We start from the raw sequence: 23,039 nt of genomic DNA on the forward strand, positions 1-23,039 counted from the left end.
CTTAAATAACGATTAACTTCATAACTGAATTATTCATAAAACAAAGACTATGCAGTATTATTTTACATTTGATTATTCAATTACTGTACCAAAATATTGTTAGACTCTTCGAAAAACAATTAAACACAACTGTATCGTTTTCTTTATTGTATATATCGATGCTTGTAGATCACAGGGATTTAGGATCATTGTTTATTATATTTTATGCATATTCACTCCTCTTAAGAATCATCCCATTCAATATAATGTAATAAATTACTTCCTATATATATATATATATATATATATATATATATATATATATATATATATATATATATATATATATATATATATATATATACAGAACAACTAAATATTGCAATGTTAGATTTTATTCAATATTAGAACATGATTTGTGGAGTCACTGCAAAGTTTTAACAAAATAAAGTGAAAGATTTTTATCTGTATGTGTTTTTAAGGCATAGGACTGTTGTGTTTAAAGCATTTTGGCATAAACATTTATTAATTGTAGCTTTAACAATAATAAGTTGAGTTTATATATTGTTGTTTTCTAGTTGACAATTGAGTTTCTATACCTTAATACTGTTATTTTGTTCTTATGTTTGTTCTCTTGTATAACTCCATGCTTTTAATTTGTTTATTATATTTTATGGAAATGTATTCTACAAAATCATCCCATGTAAATCAATGTAAAGATGTGAATTCTTTCCAAAAACACTAATGTTGTCTTGCTAAATTATATTCATAATTACAATATATAAATCTCAAAAAACAAAAAGAAAAACTAAATAACTAAATAATTGCAATCTCTGCTTATTTCCAATATCGTGCAGGCCTAATTTGCAATACCTCAGGGTAGCTCAGGTGGGGCTGGGGGAGTCTGATAGCTGACATTTAACAGTAATGGCTTACTTAGGTGTCATTTGTTTTTTTTTTTAGTTTAGCTATTTGGTTTTTTTTTGTTTTGTTTTTTTTTTATTTTCCTCTGAATATGGTTCAGAGAATAAGGAATGTGTTTAATTACCACCCAATATTTTTCTTCAATATAGTGAAAATGTATTATGATTTTTCTTTCCCTCCTTGTAATACCTCTCTGATTGAGAATTGCCAATAAAAAGAGTTCGACTAAGATTACTTTATACTTAATAAATCTAATGTGTCTTTAAAAAAGGCTTTGCAATTTATTTCATGCATTATAAAATTAATAATAGTCCTGGTGTAAACCCAGTCTTTTGAGATAATGCAATTATTTTCATACAGAAAACTGTAAGGTGATGGTTCAGGCACATTTTGAGCAAAGTAGCTCCATAAGTTCAGTTTTCATGTCAATCAAAACACAAAACTGCATCTTTAAAGGATCAATTTCTAATCAGTTGCATCTTTTAATAACTTTAAGTTCCTGGGGATTTTTTGTGCATTTTTTGCCCCCATGTAAACATGTTGCAAGGCATTTTTACTTCTATACCAGCAACTTGCACAATTTTTTTTGTGTGTTTCACATGACACATGATTCTAAAAATGCAGAACTGAAGTTGAAAGAGAAGCTTTAAAATGGCAAATCAAAAATGTTTTATTCCACAGACTACACCTAATGTAAAACCACATTCTGTTTGAACAGGTCCTCAGCGGTTTATTTAAAAAGATCATACTCAGGAAATGTAACTAGTAGTACAAGTGTTTAAAGTCTTCAGATGCTCAAATTTATAGTCTTATGAATAATACATCAAATGCTGCAATTTTTAAAAGTAAAACATCCTATCCAGACCAATGAAATTTGTCCTAGTATTATAATCAATTCTAGACAAGACATCACATCGTCTATGGTTTTTATTTTTACAATCATTTAAGACTATGTAAATGCCTCATGTTAGAATTCTGGGTCAATACAAAGTTAGATAAATTGCATTTCTAAATCCCATTTAAATACTCACCTGTTTGATCTGCCCTACTAATATCTTGCTGTTTAATAACCTTGACTATTATTCTTTTTCTAAATTTTTCTGTTATTTCTGCCAGTTCATTTCAATGCTTGTTATTACCTCTATATGTAGTCTCTTATGCTCTATAGGTAATTTGATTTTACGTACAGCACTTTGATCAGTCTTGTGGCTGTTTTCAAATGTGCTTCATAAAGAAATGAAATTGACAGATGTTTATGTCTGACCAAAAAAGAAAATCCAGATTTAAGTATCAATGTTAATATGAGAGGCACTGCGACTGAGTGCTGAAAGAGGGGACAAAAGGAAAAAATAGGTAAGAAATTAGATGAAATAAGAGTGTTAAACAGTGATCGTACCTGCCATAGGCGTAGTAGAGGTAGGGGAATAGAACAACTCTGCAGATGAAGAAAGTGACCAGCATAAGAGCTCCATTGACTTTATGTAGGAGAGTGTGCTGTTGCTTGTACTGAGGCAAACAAAAAAAAAAGGAGAGAGCGGGAAGTAGAGAAAGAGAGAGGGTTTAAAAGATAGAAAAATATTAATAGGCAGGGCAATGAACCCTGACAACCTTGATTCAATGTTCCCCAACACATGTTAACACTGAAGAAGTGACAGAGAGAGAGAGATGTACAACAGAGTGTTGTCAGTGAAAAATCATTGTCAATCAATCAGATGCTTTAAGATCCACTACCAAGAAAAGAAAAGAAGCAGAAACCAAAAAAATCCACATGTCTAGGTCAGTAAAAAGAAAGATGCACTGATACAATGAAAGAAAAACACAGGAAGATGGAGGAGAATGTTTGTGTTTAGTACCTGGATGAGTATTTTTCCCAGACAGACAGACGGGGTGCTGAGTTCTGCCAGAAACATCACACCCTGGAAATAATCCCCTTTGCCCTGTCTCCAGAACTAGAGGGAAAAAAGAAGAAAACAGAACAGAAATGACACAATAAGAAAGATGGAAAGGGAGGGGAAGGAATAAAAAGGTAAATGGACATGAAAGGTCGGAGGAAGACAAGGATTTGAATAGAAAATGGAAATTTAAGTTTATACAGGGAAAAGGCATCAATAGAAGAGAGAAGATTAAAAGATAAGAAAGGAGAAGAGGAAAGGGAAAATAAGATAAAGAAAAATGAAAAAAAAAATTCGAAGGAATTGTATGTGGAAAGTTAAAAATGTAAAGGGAAAAGAAAATAAAAGGAAAGAAAATTAGAGCCAAGAAATAAAAATAGGAAGGAAAGAAAGGGAAAGAAATGGGGAAAGAAAATAAAAATGAAATGAAGGGAAGAAAAGGAAAAGACAAGAGAAAGAAAAAGAAAATGGAAAGGAAAGTTAGGGTATAGAAAGGGAAAGGAAATTAAATGGAAAGGAAATTAAAGGAAAGGGAAATTGGAGCCATGTAAATGGAAAGAAATCAATGGGAAAGAAAGAAAAGGAAGGAAAAAAGGGAAGGGAAATAAAAAGGAAATAAAATTAAAGAGAAATTGGAGCAAAGTAGATGGAAATAAAAATGGTAAGGAAAGAAAGGGAAGGGACATAAAAAAGAAAAGAAAGAGAAATTGGAGCCAAGTTAATGAAAATAAAAAGGGAAGGAAAGAAAGGGAAATAAAAAAGGGAAGGAAAGAAAGGGAAATAAAAAAGGAAAGGAGAGAAATTGGAGCCAAGTTAATGAAAATAAAAGGGAAGGAAAGAAAGGAAAATAAAAAGGAAAGGAAAGGAAAGAGAAATTGGAGCCAAGTTAATGAAAATAGAAAAAGGAAGAAAAAAGGAAAGGGAAATAAAAAGGAAAGAAAATGAAAGAGAAATTGGAGCCAAGTAGATGGAAATAAAAATGGTAAGGAAAGAAAGGGAAGGGACATAAAAAAGAAAAGAAAGAGAAATTGGAGCCAAGTTAATGAAAATAAAAAGGGAAGGAAAGAAAGGGAAATAAAAAAGGGAAGGAAAGAAAGGGAAATAAAAAAAGGAAAGGAAAGAGAAATTGGAGCCAAGTTAATGAAAATAAAAGGGAAGGAAAGAAAGGAAAATAAAAAGGAAAGGAAAGGAAAGGAAAGAGAAATTGGAGCCAAGTTAATGAAAATAGAAAAAGGAAGGAAAAAAGGAAAGGGAAATAAAAAGGAAAGAAAATGAAAGAGAAATTGGAGCCAAGTAGATGGAAATAAAAATGGTAAGGAAAGAAAAGGAAGAGACATAAAAAAGAAAAGAAAGGAAAGAGAAATTGGAGCCAAGTTAATGAAAATAAAAAGGGAAGGAAAGAAAGGGAAATAAAAAAAATGAAAGGAAAGAAAAGAGAAATTGGAGCCAAGTTAATGAAAATAAATGAATGGGATTAAAGGAAAACAAAGAAAAATGGAAGGGAAATAAAAGCAAAAGAAAGGAGAGGGAAATTAAAGCCAAGTAAATGGAAATAAATCAATGGAAAGGAAAGAAAACTAAAAGGAAAGAGAAATAAAAAGCAAAAGGGAAAGCAAAAGGGAAAATTGAAGCCAAGTAAATGTAAATAAAACAATGGGAAGGAAAGAAAACAGAAAGAAAAGAAAAAGGGAAGGAAAAATTAAAAAAAGGACAATTGAAGCCAAGTAAATGTAAATAAAAATGGGAAGTAAAGAAAATGGAAAGGAAATAAAAGAACAAACAAGAATAATTAAAACAGAAAGAAAGAGAAAACAGAAAAGAGAAAAGAAAATGGAGGCTTGTGTGAGAGGCTTTAGTGTGGTTTTATCAGAGGAAGTGCTGCAGAGGTCCCCCCTGTCTTATCAGTCCTAAACACTCATTGCCATTTAAGTGCAGCTAATGCCAGGGTGCTGCTTGCTGCATGGCTGCCGACAGCAACAGTCTCCATGGATACAGATGGAGAGTGATGGAGAGCATAATTACAGGGTGAAAGTACACAGGCCTGTACAGGACAACTTGGACTGAGGCACACTACAAGATTACAATCCCATCAGTCATAAGGCCAAAGCTGTGTTTGCTACACTCCAAACGGACTCAGATGGGCCTCAATAATTCACTTTCTAATGTTAGCTAATGTAAAGGTGTGCGTTTATGTCTGAAGGCCCCTCAGTCCACTCACCACAGACACGGGGAAGCACACAGTGACCATGACCACATGATGTAGGACCATGAGGAACTCGCGGTGCAGGTATCCCCTGATGGCAGATCTCATCGGTTTGGTCTCGCTTTCCTCCTCGTGATCTTTAACCTGAAGTTTGTACCAGTAGCACAAGAACATGGCATAGATGTCATAAACGAAGTAGGGGACTGCAAAGAGGATATAGCTGGTGGTGAGCCAATGCCTGGAAGGAAAATGGAAGAGAAAAAGTGATAACTTGAGGAAATCCACAGCTCTTAGGGTTAGTTTGTGTTATTACTGTTATGAATAAAATGTATTAATACTTAAATAGTTTAAATGTCAATCAATTAATAAATAGTTTTACTTTATCCGCTTGTTAAGTGTGACGTCACGCAAAGTGGCTACATGGTCCAATCACTTGATCAAACTGTAGGGCAGGGGTCACCAATCCTGGTCCTGGAGGGCCGGTGTCCCTGCAGGGTTTAGCTCCATCTTGCCTCAACACACCTGTCTGGATGTTTCAAGTATACCTCGTAAGACCTTGATTAGCTTGTTCAGGTGTGTTTGATTAGGGTTGGAGCTAAAATCTGTAGGACACCGGCCCTTCAGGAACAAGTTTGGTGACCACTGCAGTAGGGGGAGGCTCAACAAATGTAATAATAGACTATTACAAAGTGCTGTAATACTTCTGAAAATCAAAATATTTATATCCATGCCTAATATCAGATGGCCAGAAAGTGCCACATTTTTAATATATTGTTAAAGGATTGGTGTCTGTGATCATCAACAAATATTTTCTCAATTCAAATGAGTAGTGGCTTGTACCCGGAAGCAGTAATTCACACATCACAACTTAACAAGCGTATACACACTATGCTAAGAAAGGCACTTTAAATGTGACAATCTTGTAAACTTCATTTGCTCTTCAGTGTTTGGACTTTCAGCAGTGAAAATTAAACCACACTGAGAAAAAAAGAGCTATAGAAATAAAGATGAATTGAATTAACTGTCCGTATTTTTTTTTTTTTTCACCATTTAAAAAATATCCTGATATGTTCATGACTGAAAACCATGAGCAAGTCAATGGTGTTCAGTGCTTACTAAAGCTTTTAAATTGAAGGGTGTATTGAAAGCAGCAATTCTATGATTCTTATATAAAGGTCTCGTTTGTAAAAGGTTTAGAACAACAACAACAGGAGGGAGTAAATTAAGACATTTACATTTTTTGGGGAAGTATTTGTTAATAAATTTGACTAGCAAATCAAGCGTTAGTTCTGACTCGCATCTAAAACAGAATTGTGATTGTGATGTATGCGTGTTTGTTTCAGAAAACTAAATATACACTGTGGTTCAAACGTTTAGGGTCAGTATGATTTTTTTCCTAAAGTAATTTATTTCAAGGATGCACTGAAATGCATCTTTACAAAAAAACCTTTCTATTAATCAAAGAATCCTTTAAAAATGTATAATGCTTTCCAATATATATATATATATATATATATTTTTTTTTTTTTAGAAATGATCATTAGAAATGTTATTGAACACAAAAATCAGCATTTTAGAGGAATTTCTCAATGATCATGTGGTACTGAAGAGTGAAGACTGAACAAATTCTTTTGAAAAATCTGCTTTTCCTTTACAGAAATAAAAAGTACATATTTAGGTATATACAAAAAGTCACTACAAAAATTTACAATGTTTACTTTAAATGCAGTCTTGGTAATAGCAGAAAACCCATAACTCGAAAATGGTTTCAGTCTTATTCTCCAACAAGGGCTCAATGGATGGGAAGACTGACTTTTAACCTAAGATTTAATATTAAAAAAGTGCAAGTACTGGCAAAAATGGTAACCCTTGTAACCCTTACGACAACTGCTTTGTTCTTTGTTTTTATTAATATTTTTCCCCTTCAGTCATTTTCTTTCTCTTCTAAATAAAATTTATTAAAATAAAAAAATAAATGCAGTCTTGGTGAGCCTTATATACATAAATATAATATGCATACAGTACACACACAGTATATAGTTGAAGTCAGAATTATTAGCCCCCTTTTGATTTTTATTTTCTTTTTTAAATATTTCCCAAATGATGTTTAACAGAGCAATGACATTTTTACAGTATGTCTGATAATATTGTTTCTTCTGGAAAAAGTCTAATTTGTTTTATTTCAGCTAGAATAAAAGTAGTTTTTAATTTAAAAAAAAAACATTTTTGGGACAAAATTATTAGCCCCTTTAAACTATTTTTTTGATATTCTACAGAACAAACCATCATTATACAATAACTTGCCTAATAACCCTAACCTGCCTAGTTCACCTTATTAACCTAGTTAAGCCTTTAAATGTCACTTTAAGCTGTATAGAAGTGTCTTGAAATGTTTTCTTATTAGAAATAAGTTTTTAAAACTATTATGCTTAGAAATGTGCTGAAACAATCTTCCCTCCATTAAACAGAAATTGGAGAAAAAAAAATAAACAGGGGCGCTAATAATACAGGGGGGCTAATAATTCTGACTTCAACTGTATACACAAGCAAGTATTCAACACGTCACCCTTTTTCTCAGAAAACATATTTTTAAAGCTGCTGTCTGACTAGAAACTTTCCCTGGATGTTGGTAACAACCAAAGAAATCCATACATGCAAAGAAAACAATTAATTAGTTTAAAAATGAAGTTATGCAAAATAAAATAAAATGACGCAAGAAAAAAAAGTATTGAACACATGAAGAAAGTGTAGAAAGGCAGTGAAAGCCCAGACAGCAGCAGAAATCTCTCAGAAGATCTTTGGAAACCCTCTGCACTTCATCATTGGAAATCATTGTTAGCTGTTTCAGTCCAAAAATCTACATGACTAGGATTATGAAAATAAAACCAGGGTGGACATTTCAGCAAGACATTGATCCAAAACACACCCAAGCACACTCCCAAATTCTTTTAGAGAGTGAAAATCAAGCTGAAGAATGGCCCAACCAATCACCAGACTTGAATCCAATAGAAAATACAAAATAAAGATAATATTTGATAAACGAAACCCACATAACATCAAGATTTGTACACTCTGTTAAAGTCTGTCAAAAAAAAATTCACACCTGAGCAATTCATGACTTAATTCTCCATATGAAAGCTCTTTAAGCTGCAATACTCAAAAAAGTCTTTTCTATAAAGTATTAAATATATTTCAGTAACTAATACCATAACTAACATTTCAGATTTATTTTTGTTTTGTTTTATTTTTATGTTTGCATTGTTTGGGTCTTTACAAAAATCTGGTTCAATTCCATGTTAACAGCTCCTTTAGAATTATTATTGCCAAGAAAAAAACATGACATGTTCAATACTTATTTTCCCAACTGTTTATACACTACTACAATGGTTACTCATTAATACTAAAACAACAGTAGACAGTAAGAAGAAATGTATAGCATTGAAAAAAAACCTTTAACAACTACTAATAGTAACATGTTCAGTTAAATGAAGAACATGCCATTTAATATGTTACAGCTTATGAATACTCCAAAGAATACCGAACAGAAGCCATCATAATCTGGTTATACGTTAACATAATGCTGATGCCTATATTTAAACTCTGACTTGACTTGAGACCTGTCAAATAGGCCTAGCACTTAACTTAGCCCTTGTCTAATTCCCATTCCTCCTGTTCCCTGACAGAGGCTTTCACAACACATAGCCCGAGTAATTGAGTTTACCTGGCTTAAATCATTTATGCAACATGATTGCTCTGACCTATTTGCGCTGCCGTTCTTCATTCACTCGCACGCCTTCGAGGGTTATTGCACAAAATAAACACGATAAACAAGATAAATTCAATTATGCGAGGCAAATCTAATTACAGCCAATCGCTTTCCACAAAAGCGTCAGTGTGAACGCATCTAATGGGTTTCACAGAGTGTTAAGATGCAGTTTTGAGGAATGAGCTGAAACCGCTGACTAAAGCTGTCATAAAAAGTCACCGTCAAGTATTTTTGCCCGTCTACTCCATCTTGCACTCTTCCCCCTCCCCCGGCTCGATGCGCCACAGCGGATTTACAGATAGGAACTAATAAGGTTGAGAGCCTAATTAGATTACACTGACATAAGGTGTGCATTGGAGGAATAGCACATTCTTAGAAACACTCGGAGTGAAGGGAATACTTTCGCACTCCTACACATCTGGGATCAATTCCATACAAAAGAGAAAATTCTCGGCTGTAAACGCACACACAAATTAAATAAAAAGAGACACGTGGGAAAACAAAAACCTAAGTGAATCGGTGTTGTGTGTAAACAACAGAGAATTGTCCTACAAAATGTTCTCGGTTGAAATGCAGCTGATACTCACTGGTCCTCGATGATGTCTTTACAAGAACAGGCGATGATGTATCCAGCAGAGGATGCCATAATGGCTTGAACGGAGGAGACCAGTCTGAGAAACATAAGAGACGAATCACATGCATGAAAGAAATCATAACTGGCTGTGATTATCCTTAGACAGGAGACACTTGAAACCAATAATAGCAGACTGTGATAACACCAGTTAAAGGAAGGGTCATTTAAACAAAAAAATTGCACAGCAGCTTTCCAAGCCAAGCAGAAAAGCTCATTGATACATCTCACAAAGCACTGCAACCAAATGTAATCTCACATGCAATATGGACCATTTCAATGTGGTTATGTCACTGGCCCATGAACATTTCCTGCTTGCTATCAAACTATTTCATAACTGTAACAAGAGGCAATTCAATCATAACTTAAATGTTAAAACAGCTATCATGACATTATCTATCAACATACAGTATGGCTCTTTTTATGTCCTCAGAAGCTATATATATATATATATATATATATATATATATATATATATATATATATATATATATATATATATATATATATATATATATATATATATATAAAACAGGAAATATGTTGGCACTATTGTTTCTTGTTTACATCCCTCAAAATGGTCTAATGTTACTCAGAAGATCTTTAAGAAATCATATTATGCTGTTTTTGTTTATTAAACAATATGTGAAATAACTCGCAAGTGTCCCAACAATGAGTTTGTGAAGTTTCAGCTTTAAAACACCACATGCATCATTTACTGATCTTTTTTTAGGTAAGAGAGAATCAGCTATTGCAACTTAAATGTGTCATACTTCTGGTCTCATTCACTTCCATAATTTCTTTTTGTCATAACATTCATCTTGTTATGCTGCTACTTCATCTGTCATCACACTGTAAAAAATGCTATGGTTTCACATGATCTCTTCATGTCGTTTCAATGCAAATTGATTAAGTTAGCTAAATTGTTTGTACAATTTAAAGTTGGTTGAACATAAAACAATTAAGTTGTCCCCCCAAAAAACTCAAGATTTATGTGGTTTCATTTATGTGGGCTCATTTTAAATAGTTTGAACAAGCAGCAAAGATATATATATATTTTAAGTGCATGGGTTTGTTCTAGCTTTGTAGTTTGACAGTTTACTGCCACTTGTTATTCTTAGTCATTTACACACATGCTAATGAACAGGATGTTCTTACACAAATGCAGAAGAGAGCTCATTTTGTGCCAGTTTATACTTCTGCATTGAGTGCATGCGGTAGGTCCGGCAAAGCCTTCACATACTATACATTTGTCTCGTACCCTTTACTCAAACTACTGCTTTAAAATGATTTGAATCAACAAAATTCTTTAGAGGGTTTTTTCGAACAACCTAATTGTTTTATGTTAAATATACTTAAGTTTGTAAAAACAATCAAAGTTAACGTAATTATTTGTGTTGGGACAATTATGGAACCCAGCATTTTTTACAGTGTTTGCCATACCTTGACACACACCTTTCAAATTTAACAACATCACAACCTGGTCAACTTGGTAGCAGTGGTGAATGTTGGTGGGTCTTAGAGCCACATGGTAGCATTTAACAAGATCCCTAGAGAAGCTCCAGATGGATACTTATGTTGCTTTGTCATATTTATTTTTTAGTTGTGTGTGTCAGGGTACTGTAGGCCTGTCACAATAATCAATATATCGACTTATCGCACAACACATGAACATGAGCTCAATCATTTTTGTTGATGCGATATACAAATCGTCCATACATTAAAAAAAAAACAATTCTAGATCTCCGTTTATACTGGAGGTGTCAGTAGCTATGTTTCCAACCAAAAATGCAAATTAAAATGTATGCGCAAAACTGGAATATGGCATGAAAGATGTGCGAATAAAGCAGGGTTTCCATCTAACGAGTTAAAGAGAACAAAAAAATCACTTCCAGATTATCTGGCGCCAAATAACAACAGTAAAAAAGAAATTTGCTGCTGTGGGAGAAGCTGCAGGAATCTTGTCTTTATTTAATAAATTACTTGCACTTTAGAAATCATGCAATAAACGCAAGGTGGCTGATGACGCTCTTGACAGGTTTGGAGGTCATTAATAATAAACACTAATACTGAAACTGTTAAGGCATTCGAGAATGGCCAAAACAACAATTCAGATGTTTTATAAATGTGCTCAGCCTGCATTGTCCATTCACACATACTTTAATCATCACATGATCTTTTAAAACAAAATCACATAACCTTTTTTAATGCGCATAATGGAATTAGTTCGGTAAAAGTGTGTCTATCGCAGTTTATGTGCATCTTTTCTCATTGAATAAAAAGTTTATCCTACCGAGTTATGCACATACATTTTATGTGCATTTTCAAAATGTATGCCCATCTTGGTGTTTCCATTACCCTATTTTTTATTCGCATATCCAAAATGAGCATAAAAATATGGTTGAAAAATACTATAGTATTTACTATAAATCACTTTAATATATTTTCATGCGCTTTCAAATTCTGATTCCAATGCCTATAATTTAATTAAATAATCTTAAGAATAAAATAATGTCATTCTGGCATTATATAATGAGTGGCATAAAATTACAATAATTGTTTATCACAATATATTCTGATCCAATATATCATAAAACAAAATACCTGTGACGTATGTGCGAAGGAAATCATATAAATAAATAAAACTTGTCACTGAAGATAATCTTTTTTTTTTATTATTTAGATTTTATTGATGGATTTTTATGCTTACACAGAGGATGCACTTGTCACAATCACTGATTTAAAATTATTAAAAACAATTCTTAAGTTTATTTAATTTTTTTAACTAAAACTTAATTTAATGTTCATTATAAAAAGAAAAAAAATGTGTTCTTTACTGGATACACAAGTAAAACAAAACTCAGGTAGCTTGAGCCTGACAGCTCCTCTCGACACGTCTCACTTTCTCTTCCCCTTATTTACCTGGATGAGACGATGACAGCATCCTTCTCGCTCCATTTGAGCCCAGGAGCATGTTTCAGAAATCGCTTGGACAGCAGAAAGAGGCCTGGGAAGAATATGGAGCCAGCTGCAAGGATGCTCAGCATAATCTCGGGAAATGTTGCTCAACGTCACTGTCTGTCTAAGGAGCATAAACATCACACATTTCAGCATTTTGTTTTAATAGGCGTCTAAAAAAAAACCATTTAATACAAATGTAGGTGAAAAAATCCTTGCCATTCATGAAAAGTCAAAGATGTAATCGAATTCTCATCAAGTTTTTTAGACTGATGTCTGTTTAGTTAGTGACAGACAATTTGATCGTTGAATTAGCATAATTATAACATGGTTCTCACCAAAATCTGATCACTGAAAGAAATGAGAGAAGGGGAAGGCAAAGATAGAAAAAAAATGGGGAGAGTAAACAAAGAAAATACATTAGACCTCAAGAATCCACATTTGCAGTCAAGACAATTGAGCGACATGCAAACAAAATTTGCTGCGTCAATTTTACTTTCAAACGCATAGTTTACCCCAAAAAATAATACAGCCATCATTTACTCACCTTTGACTTGCTCTAAAAAAGTTTGAGTATCTTCTGTTGAATAGAAAATAAGATGTTTTGAATAATGTAGCCACTGACATCCATGATATTGTTTTTTTTTAATTATTATTAATATGGATGTCAGTGGTTAGTCAGGTTCAGGCACAAGTTTAGAACAAGTCAAGTAGGGATGAACCGATAGCACTTTTTTATTACAAATCAAGTATGAGTATTTTAATTTGTTTACTTGCCGATACCATGTACAGATTCCCAATTTCTCGTCCGTTCAACCAAGCTTGTTCTTCCAAGGTAATCTGGGAATACTTTCAGTGCAGCGAATATAAGGAATTGAAACTAAAACTGATAAGTGCATTGGATGATTTTTTGCCATTGACTATGAAAAAAAAACTGTTTAATATAGGCGTTTCTGAACCAACGAATATTTCACTTTAATTATATTTATATTATCATCAATTATATTATTATTTATATTATTTACTAACTAGATTGTGTTTTTGGCACTGAAGCCTATATAGCGGATTTGTTTTGAAGCACTTCACCTCTATTATTCGTTCTTGTTTATTTTGTAGATAACTGACCGACAAAACATACATTAAAATTAAAATACAAATTATACCAAATGAAATTTGTTTCAAAAAGATGGACACATTTTTCCAGTGGTAGTGGTCGCCTCACCACAAGAAGGTCGCTGGTTCGAGCCTCGGTTGGGTCAGCTAGCGTTTCTGTGTGAAGTTTGCATGTTCTCCCTGTGTTCGCGTGGGTTGCCTTCAGGTTCTCCGTTTTCCCCCACGGTTCAAAGACATGCGGTAGAGGTGTATTAGGTAGGCTAAATTGTCTGTAGTGTATGAGTGTGAATGGATGTTTTCCCAGATATGGGTTGCAGCTAGAGGGGCATCCGCTGCGTAAAAACATATGCTGGATAAGTCGGTGGTTCATTCGGCTGTGGCGACCCCAGATTAGTAAAGGGACTAAGCCGAAAAAGAAAATGAATGAATGAACTTTTTCCAAGATAAATACATGAAGTGTATATTTTTGTTCGAGCCCGTCTTACACATCTGTGCGGGTGGATGGCTCGTGGAAAATAAGCATTTCATTAATGCGCTACTGTAAATTGATGCATCACAAACCTCTGTCATATATAGGCATATATAGTAATAGAAGTCATGATTAAATTAGGTCTTAAGCATCCGAGTATAAAGTTTATGTATACAATGAGTGCTAGTTTGTCTCGCTGTGATCATTATGCAAGGATCATATTGCATTATCGATTTATTTTTTCAGTAGCCTGTAGATTGGTTAATAATGTATTTTATAAATGGATTGTTTATAAAGACTAAGGTATTAATAAATAATACATTAATTAATACATTAAGACTTTTAAGTCAGGTAGGACAAATCACATCCACGTAGTGAAATACTGTTGAGCATTGGTGCATGTATCGACATTTCATGCATGATACGAGTACATGTATTTTACCCAGGTATCGACCCGATACTGAGATCGGTGCATCCCTAAAGTTAATGGTAAGTTAATGATTGCAGAATAATAATTTTGGGTGAACTATCACTTTAAGTACTACTAAAGTCATATTCAAGTCCATATAACAGGGGATATATTTTAATGGCATGACACAGATAGAATGTCCAGGAGGACAATCCCATTGTGAATGCATCCTCTCGTCTCATTAACGCATCACAAGGACTCCTTAAATCATTTCAGACAACTGGCAGATTTATATAAAAAAAAAGAAGAATCTGTACAGCCCATACTGAAATAGGAACGGAAAGGATTAGCAAGCAACAGATTTAGAAAGATTACTGCAGGGAGAGGGAGGGCATCAAGACAAGGGGAGACCAAAAAGAAAGAAGGGAAAAGGGTGTGTTTTCAATAATGGGAGGGTGGAGGACATCATTCAGTGCTATGGTCACAGGGTAACCTTGTGGGAGGAGGTGAAAGGGAGTGTGTTATTGCTCAAGTGAGACGGTGAATGCATGTCTGTAGCAGGTCAATCACAAAAGCTGTGTCAGGAAATGTAATTTCCGCCCAAATCTAAACATTACAGCAAATCCGAGAAGTGCAGTGCTGTCATGCAAGCCTGCTTAAACGAATCTGATGTGACGCGCAAATAAATCAAGAGACCGAGCCGGGCGCACGACAAATTATGAACACACACATCATCATCAACATCATAACTTACGCAACACATGACGCGTTCTGATTTCAAACAGACTAAATCTATATACTAAACAATATACCATAAAACGCACCACTGTCGCCTATGTCATATCGGGTCATGCTATGATTTTCACCGTCCGTGTAAACAACAGCAGTTTAATCGCTACCTTTATAGCTAGCCGGCTAGCGGCACCCATTCTATTGTGTCCTCGCCAGCGGTCCAGCAGCACGCGACGCGCCGCGAGGCACAGGGAGTCTCGTCGGGACCTTTAGCTAACAGGTTGCATACGATAGGCCCGCTAGCTGTGTGTGTGTTCTCGGCAGCCAGTAATGGATCGCTTTTCTCCCCACATGGTTAATGGAAAAAAACCGGCTGCCTAAATAGGGATGCGCCCCCCGAGTCCCCAACACGATATGATTATTATTGTGCGCCAGTGTTCAGTCCATGCCATGCAAGCGACTCCTGCAGTAACCCGTTCAGACCCGGAGACACAAAACACATCAGCATTTTTGTTTTCCTATCGAATTCCATTACAATTATGGCAAGCCACGACATCCAGAAGTTTATGCATAATCAATATGTATTATACTTATTTACGATGATTATATATTGATGTACCATTGTTATGTTGACTGCTAACAAAATTGAATTGCTAAACCATTCGAGAAAATGTAAATATTTAAAAGTTAACACATTGTTACGTTGTGTTACATTATTTAATACATCTTCACAACATAGTACTTATTATGGGGGTATTTTCAAATATAAAAGAGCTCAAGTTTAAATCATATTTTGCTATTCATATAAAATAAATTGTACTATAATATGATTTCCAATGGCGTTAAAGTAAACAGTACGAGACTATTGCATTGGAAACAATTGCACATTTAAAAAACATGCAAGGCTTAAACTGTAAGAGACATTAAAAAAACAGAATGCAATTATTAATCATGATCATTTGCATGACAACACATTGCCTACACAAGACAAATTATCGCCACAAGCTTTACAAACTATATTATTATTATTATTATTATAACAATATTCAATCATTTTCTTTTTAGGCTTATTGCCTTTATTAATCAGGCATCACCACAGTGGAATGAACCTTCAACTTATCCAGCATATGTTTTACGCAGCGGATGCCTTTCCAGCCGCAACCCACACTGGAAAACACACTCTCACATTCACACACATTCTGCCAATTTAGCTTATTCAATTCACCTATACTGCATGTCTTTGGACTGTAGGGGAAAACCACATAATAACAATATATCATGCATAATTGTGCAAGCAGCTAACCACAGCCCTTTAGTCAGCAGCATGTTGTTAATAATTACTAATCTGTAGGTAACTGTGTGATTACACTACAGCATGACACCTCAACATAGAGTAAAGCAAACAATTTGAACTGATTTAGTGTTTCATTTGCTTGACAGATAAAAGCTTATTAAAAGATATAAATAAACGTTACTAAACCAAGTATGTCCTCTAGCAGGTGTTACATCCCTTTGTGAGCTTCTAACTTTTTCAATACAATGAAAAGACACTTTCAACTTCCATCTCAATGTGGTCATGTCACTGGCCTACGAACATTTCCTGCTTGTTATCAAACTGTAACAAGAGGCAATTCAATCATAACATGTTAGAACAGCTATTATTTATCAATATTTGGCTCTTTTTAAATTCTCGAAAGCTATAGAAATTAAAAATGTAAAACAGGAAATACGTTGGGACTGTTGTTTTTGTTTACAAAATGTTCTATAATCAGAGACACAAAGTGGACGGTCAATACATGAGCACTGGCAAGACTTCTATTGCTCTTGCTGCGACAAGCAAATGATACACAAATGATCTACACATTTGTTTGTAGTAATGCAATGCTGAAACCATTAGTTTATTTCTGTGTTATATATATAATATAAACAAAAAAAAGTAAGTGAGAATGTATGTTGGGGTCTAAACGGGTTAAACCCAAAGAACAGCATAAGGAACAAAGGATCACATTGGATAAGAGCAGAAAATAGCAATCAAAAATAAGGGAAAAGGATTACATTAAGGTTGAGCAGCGTCAGATGAAGGCCAAAACAATCCTGTCACAGTCTTGCAGAAATCGGTTCACAAGGTCCAGGAGGCATCTGTGAGACGGTCCACATGTTGTTATCAATTCATCCGAAGAGCTTGATCCCCGAAAGCTTCACCAGTTTGGTTTGGCAGCACCTGCTGGGAAAACACTAGTTAAAATAGCAGCAAGGAGAGAATTGTTTTTCAAGGAAGGACGACAGAAATGCAAAGTTCATCTGTGAGCTGTCAGTCCTCATCCACCTGTCCAGCAGACGAGCGCATCCCTACATATAAGAGAGCTGATCCGCGTCCATCTGGTCAGCTCTTCACTCGAGCTGAGTCAGCAGATCAAAAGCTGCAGTGGTCAGATGTGACCACACACAAACATTAGCCTTGCAAATGACTTATTTACATGAAAATGTAGGCTGCCATGGCGGAGAGCGGATACCTGGACCAGATGGATGAAGGGAGAAGCAGGTATCCAAGCAACCACTGTGGTCCCCGGTTCTGCCTCTCTGACCGCCTCACTAGGATTACACAAAACAAGTGGGAACGGGGGATGGCGAGGAGGGTGGAATGGCTCACATTTGACTACAAAACATGTGCAAATCACGAACCAAATGGCGAAAGTTGTCCAAATAATGGCCGCATTCTAATTCGGCTGTATGCAAAGTAGAGAAAGAGAGTCACGCTAGCTTTCGGGCTAGCGCTGTGCTAACATGACTCAGAGCCTGGCTTGCAGGATGAATACAGCCGTTGTCTCTAGCTAAAAAATTCCGTAAAACGGAGTAAATGTTACGAGGAAATTAAGAAAACGCCGATTTGACTTACTGTGCTTCGCTTTCGGGTCACAAATCCCGTCTTTGCGAACGGCCCCGGTCGTAAATGTGTTGACAAGAGATTAATTTTACTTTTAAATCTGCACCGCGACTCATAGTAACTATCTGCTGATTGGCCGGACAAAACGAACGCGACGAATTTTCCCCGCGTTGATTGGCTTACGGTGTGATTGACAGTGAGCACGACCAATGGCGAGTAAAAACAAAGTGACCTGATAGTGCGAGACCGTATTAACTATTTATGGTCCGACGCCTTTATTGTCACCTACATTCATTGTTTAGGAGAGAGTCCGTTGAAGATATGCAAATGTGTTCATGTTTTGATTGAACAATTACTATCTTGCTAAATTAGAGAGTACGTATGATTACATATTTTTATAAAAAGGGGTGATCTGATCTGAATTCAGAGTAAACGTGTAGTACTTTGTCAATAGTTTGTTTACATAACAGAAATCAATATGCTAATGCTTTAATTAAAAAAGTACATTAATGCCATTTAAACAAATCAATTATGCACATGATGTAGTTCCTGACATGACAATGTTGCTATGCAGCCAGCGAGATTAGAATCAGCAGCCCCATAAACTGTTTTATAACATGACTGTAGTTTTGCATTTATATTAAATACTTACAAATTAAATATTTGATATGACTGGGAAAATGATTAGGATTTAGTGTATGTCAAGTATATTTTCACAATAAATATTACTATGTAATACATTTCAGTTCAAACATCCCTAAAATAAGCCCTAAAAATGTATTTGACAAAAAGAATATATATACATAAAAAATACAGAATAGACTATTTAAATATGTTAAGAAACCCTTATCTTATATCAAGCTCCTATTTCTAAAAAGGTTTTTGGTTGACAAATTCTGCAAAGCATTAAATATAATTAAAGCATCATTTTTTTTTCTAAAAAAAAAAAAAAAAAAAAAAAACATGCAATTTTACATTTCATTTAATTTCCTGAGCTGTAACAATAATTTATATTGAGAAACTAGATGTAAACAGAAATACACACATTAGTCTAGTGCAGAGATGTCCTAACTAGGGCCCGCGGGCCAAAGTTGGCCCATGGTAACCTTTGATTTGAACCGTCATCCCATCTGAGAAGAGAGGGAGAATGATGGGGATGATTTAGAGGTTGTAATTTCAAATGTAATGTAGCCCTTTGTTTGTTAAGCTACAAAAAGGCAAACTGAAAATGAAATGTTTTGATTTAAATGCTGCAATTCAGTTTAAAATGTACATACTGTAACCCGACTGATGGACAATGCAGAGACTTTGGTGAGGGAATCAAGGCAAAAGCAGATCCTGCTTGACTGGTGTATTCAGGATTGAACTTCACTGTGTTATAAATGTGATTGTTTATGTTTTAATTGCAATGAACTGTAATTGAAAAGGTTCTACCGCATTAGTTAATAAGACTCAAAGTACTGTTTTCTACTTATTTTTTAAATATTATGGAATAAATTAGGAAATTACCCTTGGCAACTTTAATGCAAAATAGTTTGGTATACTTAACTTCGGCCCACGGCTCTCAATGACATTTGGTTTTTGGCCCTTCATACGTAGAAGTTTGGGCACCCCTGGTCTAGGGTAACTGCAATATATATTAGCAACTGTTTTGTATCTGAAAGGCAATATACACAACAAAACAAAATAAAGGTATTGACACAATATGTTTCATTATGGTTACAGGGACTTAAATATAGCATTTAAAATTAACAGAACCCACTGCAGATTTGGATGCAAATATGGCTTTACACAAATTTGAAAACTTGTGTGTACACGTGCATTTATAATCAGACCTAAGGGCTGCACAATATTGCACAAATCTGACATTGCGATATTTTGTTTTGCTGCGATATACTGTATATTGCAATATAAATATAATCTCATCAGAGGATTTGAATCGCTCTAATTGGAAATATTTAATTCGTTTAGTTCCACTGTGATGATCAAGACTTTGTTTATTGCATAAATTATCAAATTACAAGCAAAATTAAATAAACAGCGCTTCATGGTTTTCTGTGGAGTCTAACAAGTACAAGTGCAGAAATTGAACAAACAAATGTAAAATAACATGGTCATCATTGTGTAAATAATAATATTTTTATATTTTACACTTTTAAAACATTTAATCTTGTGATGCGACTATTGCAGATTCACATTTGGGATATCGATGCTCAAATGATATATTGTGCAGCCCAAACCTACACACACTAAAATTATTCATGAGGCCTTTGATCATTAGGATTTCATTTAGAGTAATAGTCTAGACATTTGTGACCAATTTACAATATTTACTCAAAGAATTTTTTTTTTTTTGGTAGAGTTTTAAATCAAAGTCTTACTAAAGTAGTGATGAAGCTGAAGTAGCAAGAAGCTTTTACATGTAATAAGTAGTGGTGTAACGAATTACAAATCTTACGGTTCGGATCACATTGTGTTTTTTTTTTTTAGTCACGAATCGGACCATTTTTTGAATCAGCCAGAAAGAGAAGGAGACAAATGTAATTTGCTTTTTTATTTATTATAAAAACAGATCTGCAATAACTTTTGGTTTTAACAAACAGAATTTAGAAGATGCAATTGTATTAAAAATAAAATGAAGAAATAATCAGCTGAATAAAACTAAATTACAACTAAATTCATCTTCATATTTCATTGCTAGATTAATCATTTTTGAAGAATTATTCAGTGGCACATTTTTGATGGCTGGTTGTCGCCACCTATTGGTCAAACAATATAATTGCTGCCTAAAACTTTCATTTTCGAGCGTCAAGTTAAATGCACATGACAGTGTTTTTAATCTTTACCATAAACATCAGTGGTTTTATTTAAACCAGGGGTGGGCAAACTCAATCCTAGAGGGCCGGTGTCCTGCATAGTTTAGATGCAACACTTATGAAACACACCTGAACATGCTAATTAGTGTCTTCAAGATCACTAGAAATTTATAAGCAGGTGTGTGTGATTAGAGTTGGAGCTAAACTGCGCAGGACACCGGGCCTCCAGGACCGAGTTTGCCCACCCCTGATCTAAACTATAAACTGTTATCCCAGTACTTCGGTGTTATTTGACTATTTATAACTTCATCACCAACTCAAAACACCAAAACTCATTCTAGATCTTTGCGTTTTCAGATTTGAATGCTGCGATTTGAAGGATTAATATTAATGCAAATCATCATCATTCATAATTTGTTGCGTGGGTGTTGAGATCCCGATCTTTTAATGATTAACCGTGCAGCTTACACTGAATTCATTAATGCAGGCTAAACAAGAAGTTACAGAGAACACCCAAGAAACCCAAGACATCACGAATAACCTACCACAACTTCTTCCGTCATCATAATATTTTACAGGAAAGCCTAAATGCTTTCATACATGTGATTTGAATGATGCAAGTGTCAATCTCTCTGTGATCATTACTAATTTAGGATTAATCTACAAGTAAAAACTAAGTATTAATCTACAAGTCAAGTGTGTTCCAAACCATGGGTTTTGATCCGTACAAATCCCGGATCAACCGTGAACTGTTACACCTCTAATAATAAGGGTCGTATGCATTATGTGGGCAAACAAAATGGTCAGATTATTGCAAAAAAAATCACATGAACTAAACGTATGATGATAACCAAATAAGATGCAGAGACGAGGTTTCCAGTGTCTGTTTCTTTAATGTCAATTTTACCCTAATGCACTTCTCTCTCGCTCTCTTTTTTCTTAAAAACTTCAAGTATTTGTTGGGAACACAAAAGTCCGAAAACTTTTTTTTCTTCTAAAATGCAAACACAAAATAATAATAATAATAAAAAAGAAAATCTAAAACAACATATAACAAGGGAAAAAAATAACCATCTTAAAACAACTGTTCAATCATTTTTTTTTCCAAAGCCATAATAGTCATTAACACGAATATCAAGTTTTCAGTTTCATCTTAAAAATGTCTAACATCTATTATCTTACGACTAAAAGGAAATTCACCATTTACCTAAAAAGTTCACTTTCTGCTTGGCAGTCGGTAAGACACAAAAATGACTATACCGACCCACTTATCTTCATTCCGGTGTCACTATTTTGCTAGTTTATCTACCAACACAATAGCAAAAGTGGTCTTAAAAATACCAAAAAAACAAAACAAAATAAATTGGTCACAATACATGAAAACATAAGCCCTAAAAAGAACCAAACGTGTTCCTATCATAAACATAAATAGCAACAGCACATATAAAAAGTTTCTAAAATAAAACTCAATGCACTGCAATTGCAAATCCAAGTGAAGTCCATACTCACATGCATTGAGAGACATTATTGATGAGGAACTGCCTTGATATTTCCAATCCTGCCCTGCGCTTATGCTGCCACCTGGTGGTAGGAAGCAAACATTTACAGTACCACACTTTTTTTTCCAACCAGGACAGCACCGTCGACTGCTTATATACAGTATATCTGTCTAAACCCACGTCTTCAGTCCATATTGAAGTAATATGAAACCTGAGTCGTAGACGTGTTTGCTTTACAAATAAGTCGGGGAGGTTTCGGAGGTATTACACACACATTAAACAGCAGCATCACCGTCCCAATAATTCCTCGATCTGAAGGAAAACTTAAATGACTGATTGCGGTCCAGCTCCAAACACGCACACACACATACGCACGCACACCTGACGTCATTCGAATGCATTACAGTACATTTCCGATAAACGATTGGGTTGAGTCTCTATATACACCAGCTCTGAGGGCCGGCTGAGGTAATGAAATATCCTAAAAAAAAAAAAAAAAAAAAAAAGGTACAACACTGCACATTCCCTAAACTGCACAGCTAAAAATAAAAACAAGCCAGACCAGGTGGTTTCACTCTGGTCCGCCTAGCACAACACCGAACAAGCTGGACAAGATGACAATAAATTAAAGAAGAGAAAATAAATAAGATTCCATCTATCTTCTCAGCCTCACCCAATCAGAACGCAGCATGCTGACGTCAATCTGGTTTGGTCCTGAAAGGGGGCGGGACCTTTTGGGAAGATGTTTCAAAACAAATATGGAC

General features: G+C 34.7%; 1 protein-coding gene across 50 annotated transcripts in view; it reads right to left on the reverse strand.

Moving 5' to 3' along the window:
- The window catches only part of tlcd3ba (TLC domain containing 3Ba), a 20,609-nt gene extending 2,526 nt beyond the window's left edge, over positions 1–18,083 (reverse strand). Inside the window, exons 1-9 of one of the 50 annotated variants that reach the window (XM_073936319.1) lie at positions 17,973–18,083; positions 17,590–17,668; positions 17,132–17,297; positions 12,573–12,704; positions 12,318–12,477; positions 9,352–9,435; positions 5,014–5,236; positions 2,757–2,852; positions 2,300–2,409 (exon numbers count right to left, since the gene is read on the reverse strand). In XM_073936319.1, the coding sequence (XP_073792420.1) occupies positions 2,300–2,409; positions 2,757–2,852; positions 5,014–5,236; positions 9,352–9,435; positions 12,318–12,442 (638 nt within the window). In that variant the 5' untranslated portion in view covers positions 12,443–12,477; positions 12,573–12,704; positions 17,132–17,297; positions 17,590–17,668; positions 17,973–18,083. 50 annotated transcript variants of the gene reach the window in all.
- Positions 18,084–23,039: the final 4,956 nt, after the last annotated feature.

Source organism: Danio rerio, chromosome 3 (assembly GCF_049306965.1).
Source record: "Danio rerio strain Tuebingen ecotype United States chromosome 3, GRCz12tu, whole genome shotgun sequence".
Lineage (NCBI taxonomy): Eukaryota > Metazoa > Chordata > Actinopteri > Cypriniformes > Danionidae > Danio > Danio rerio.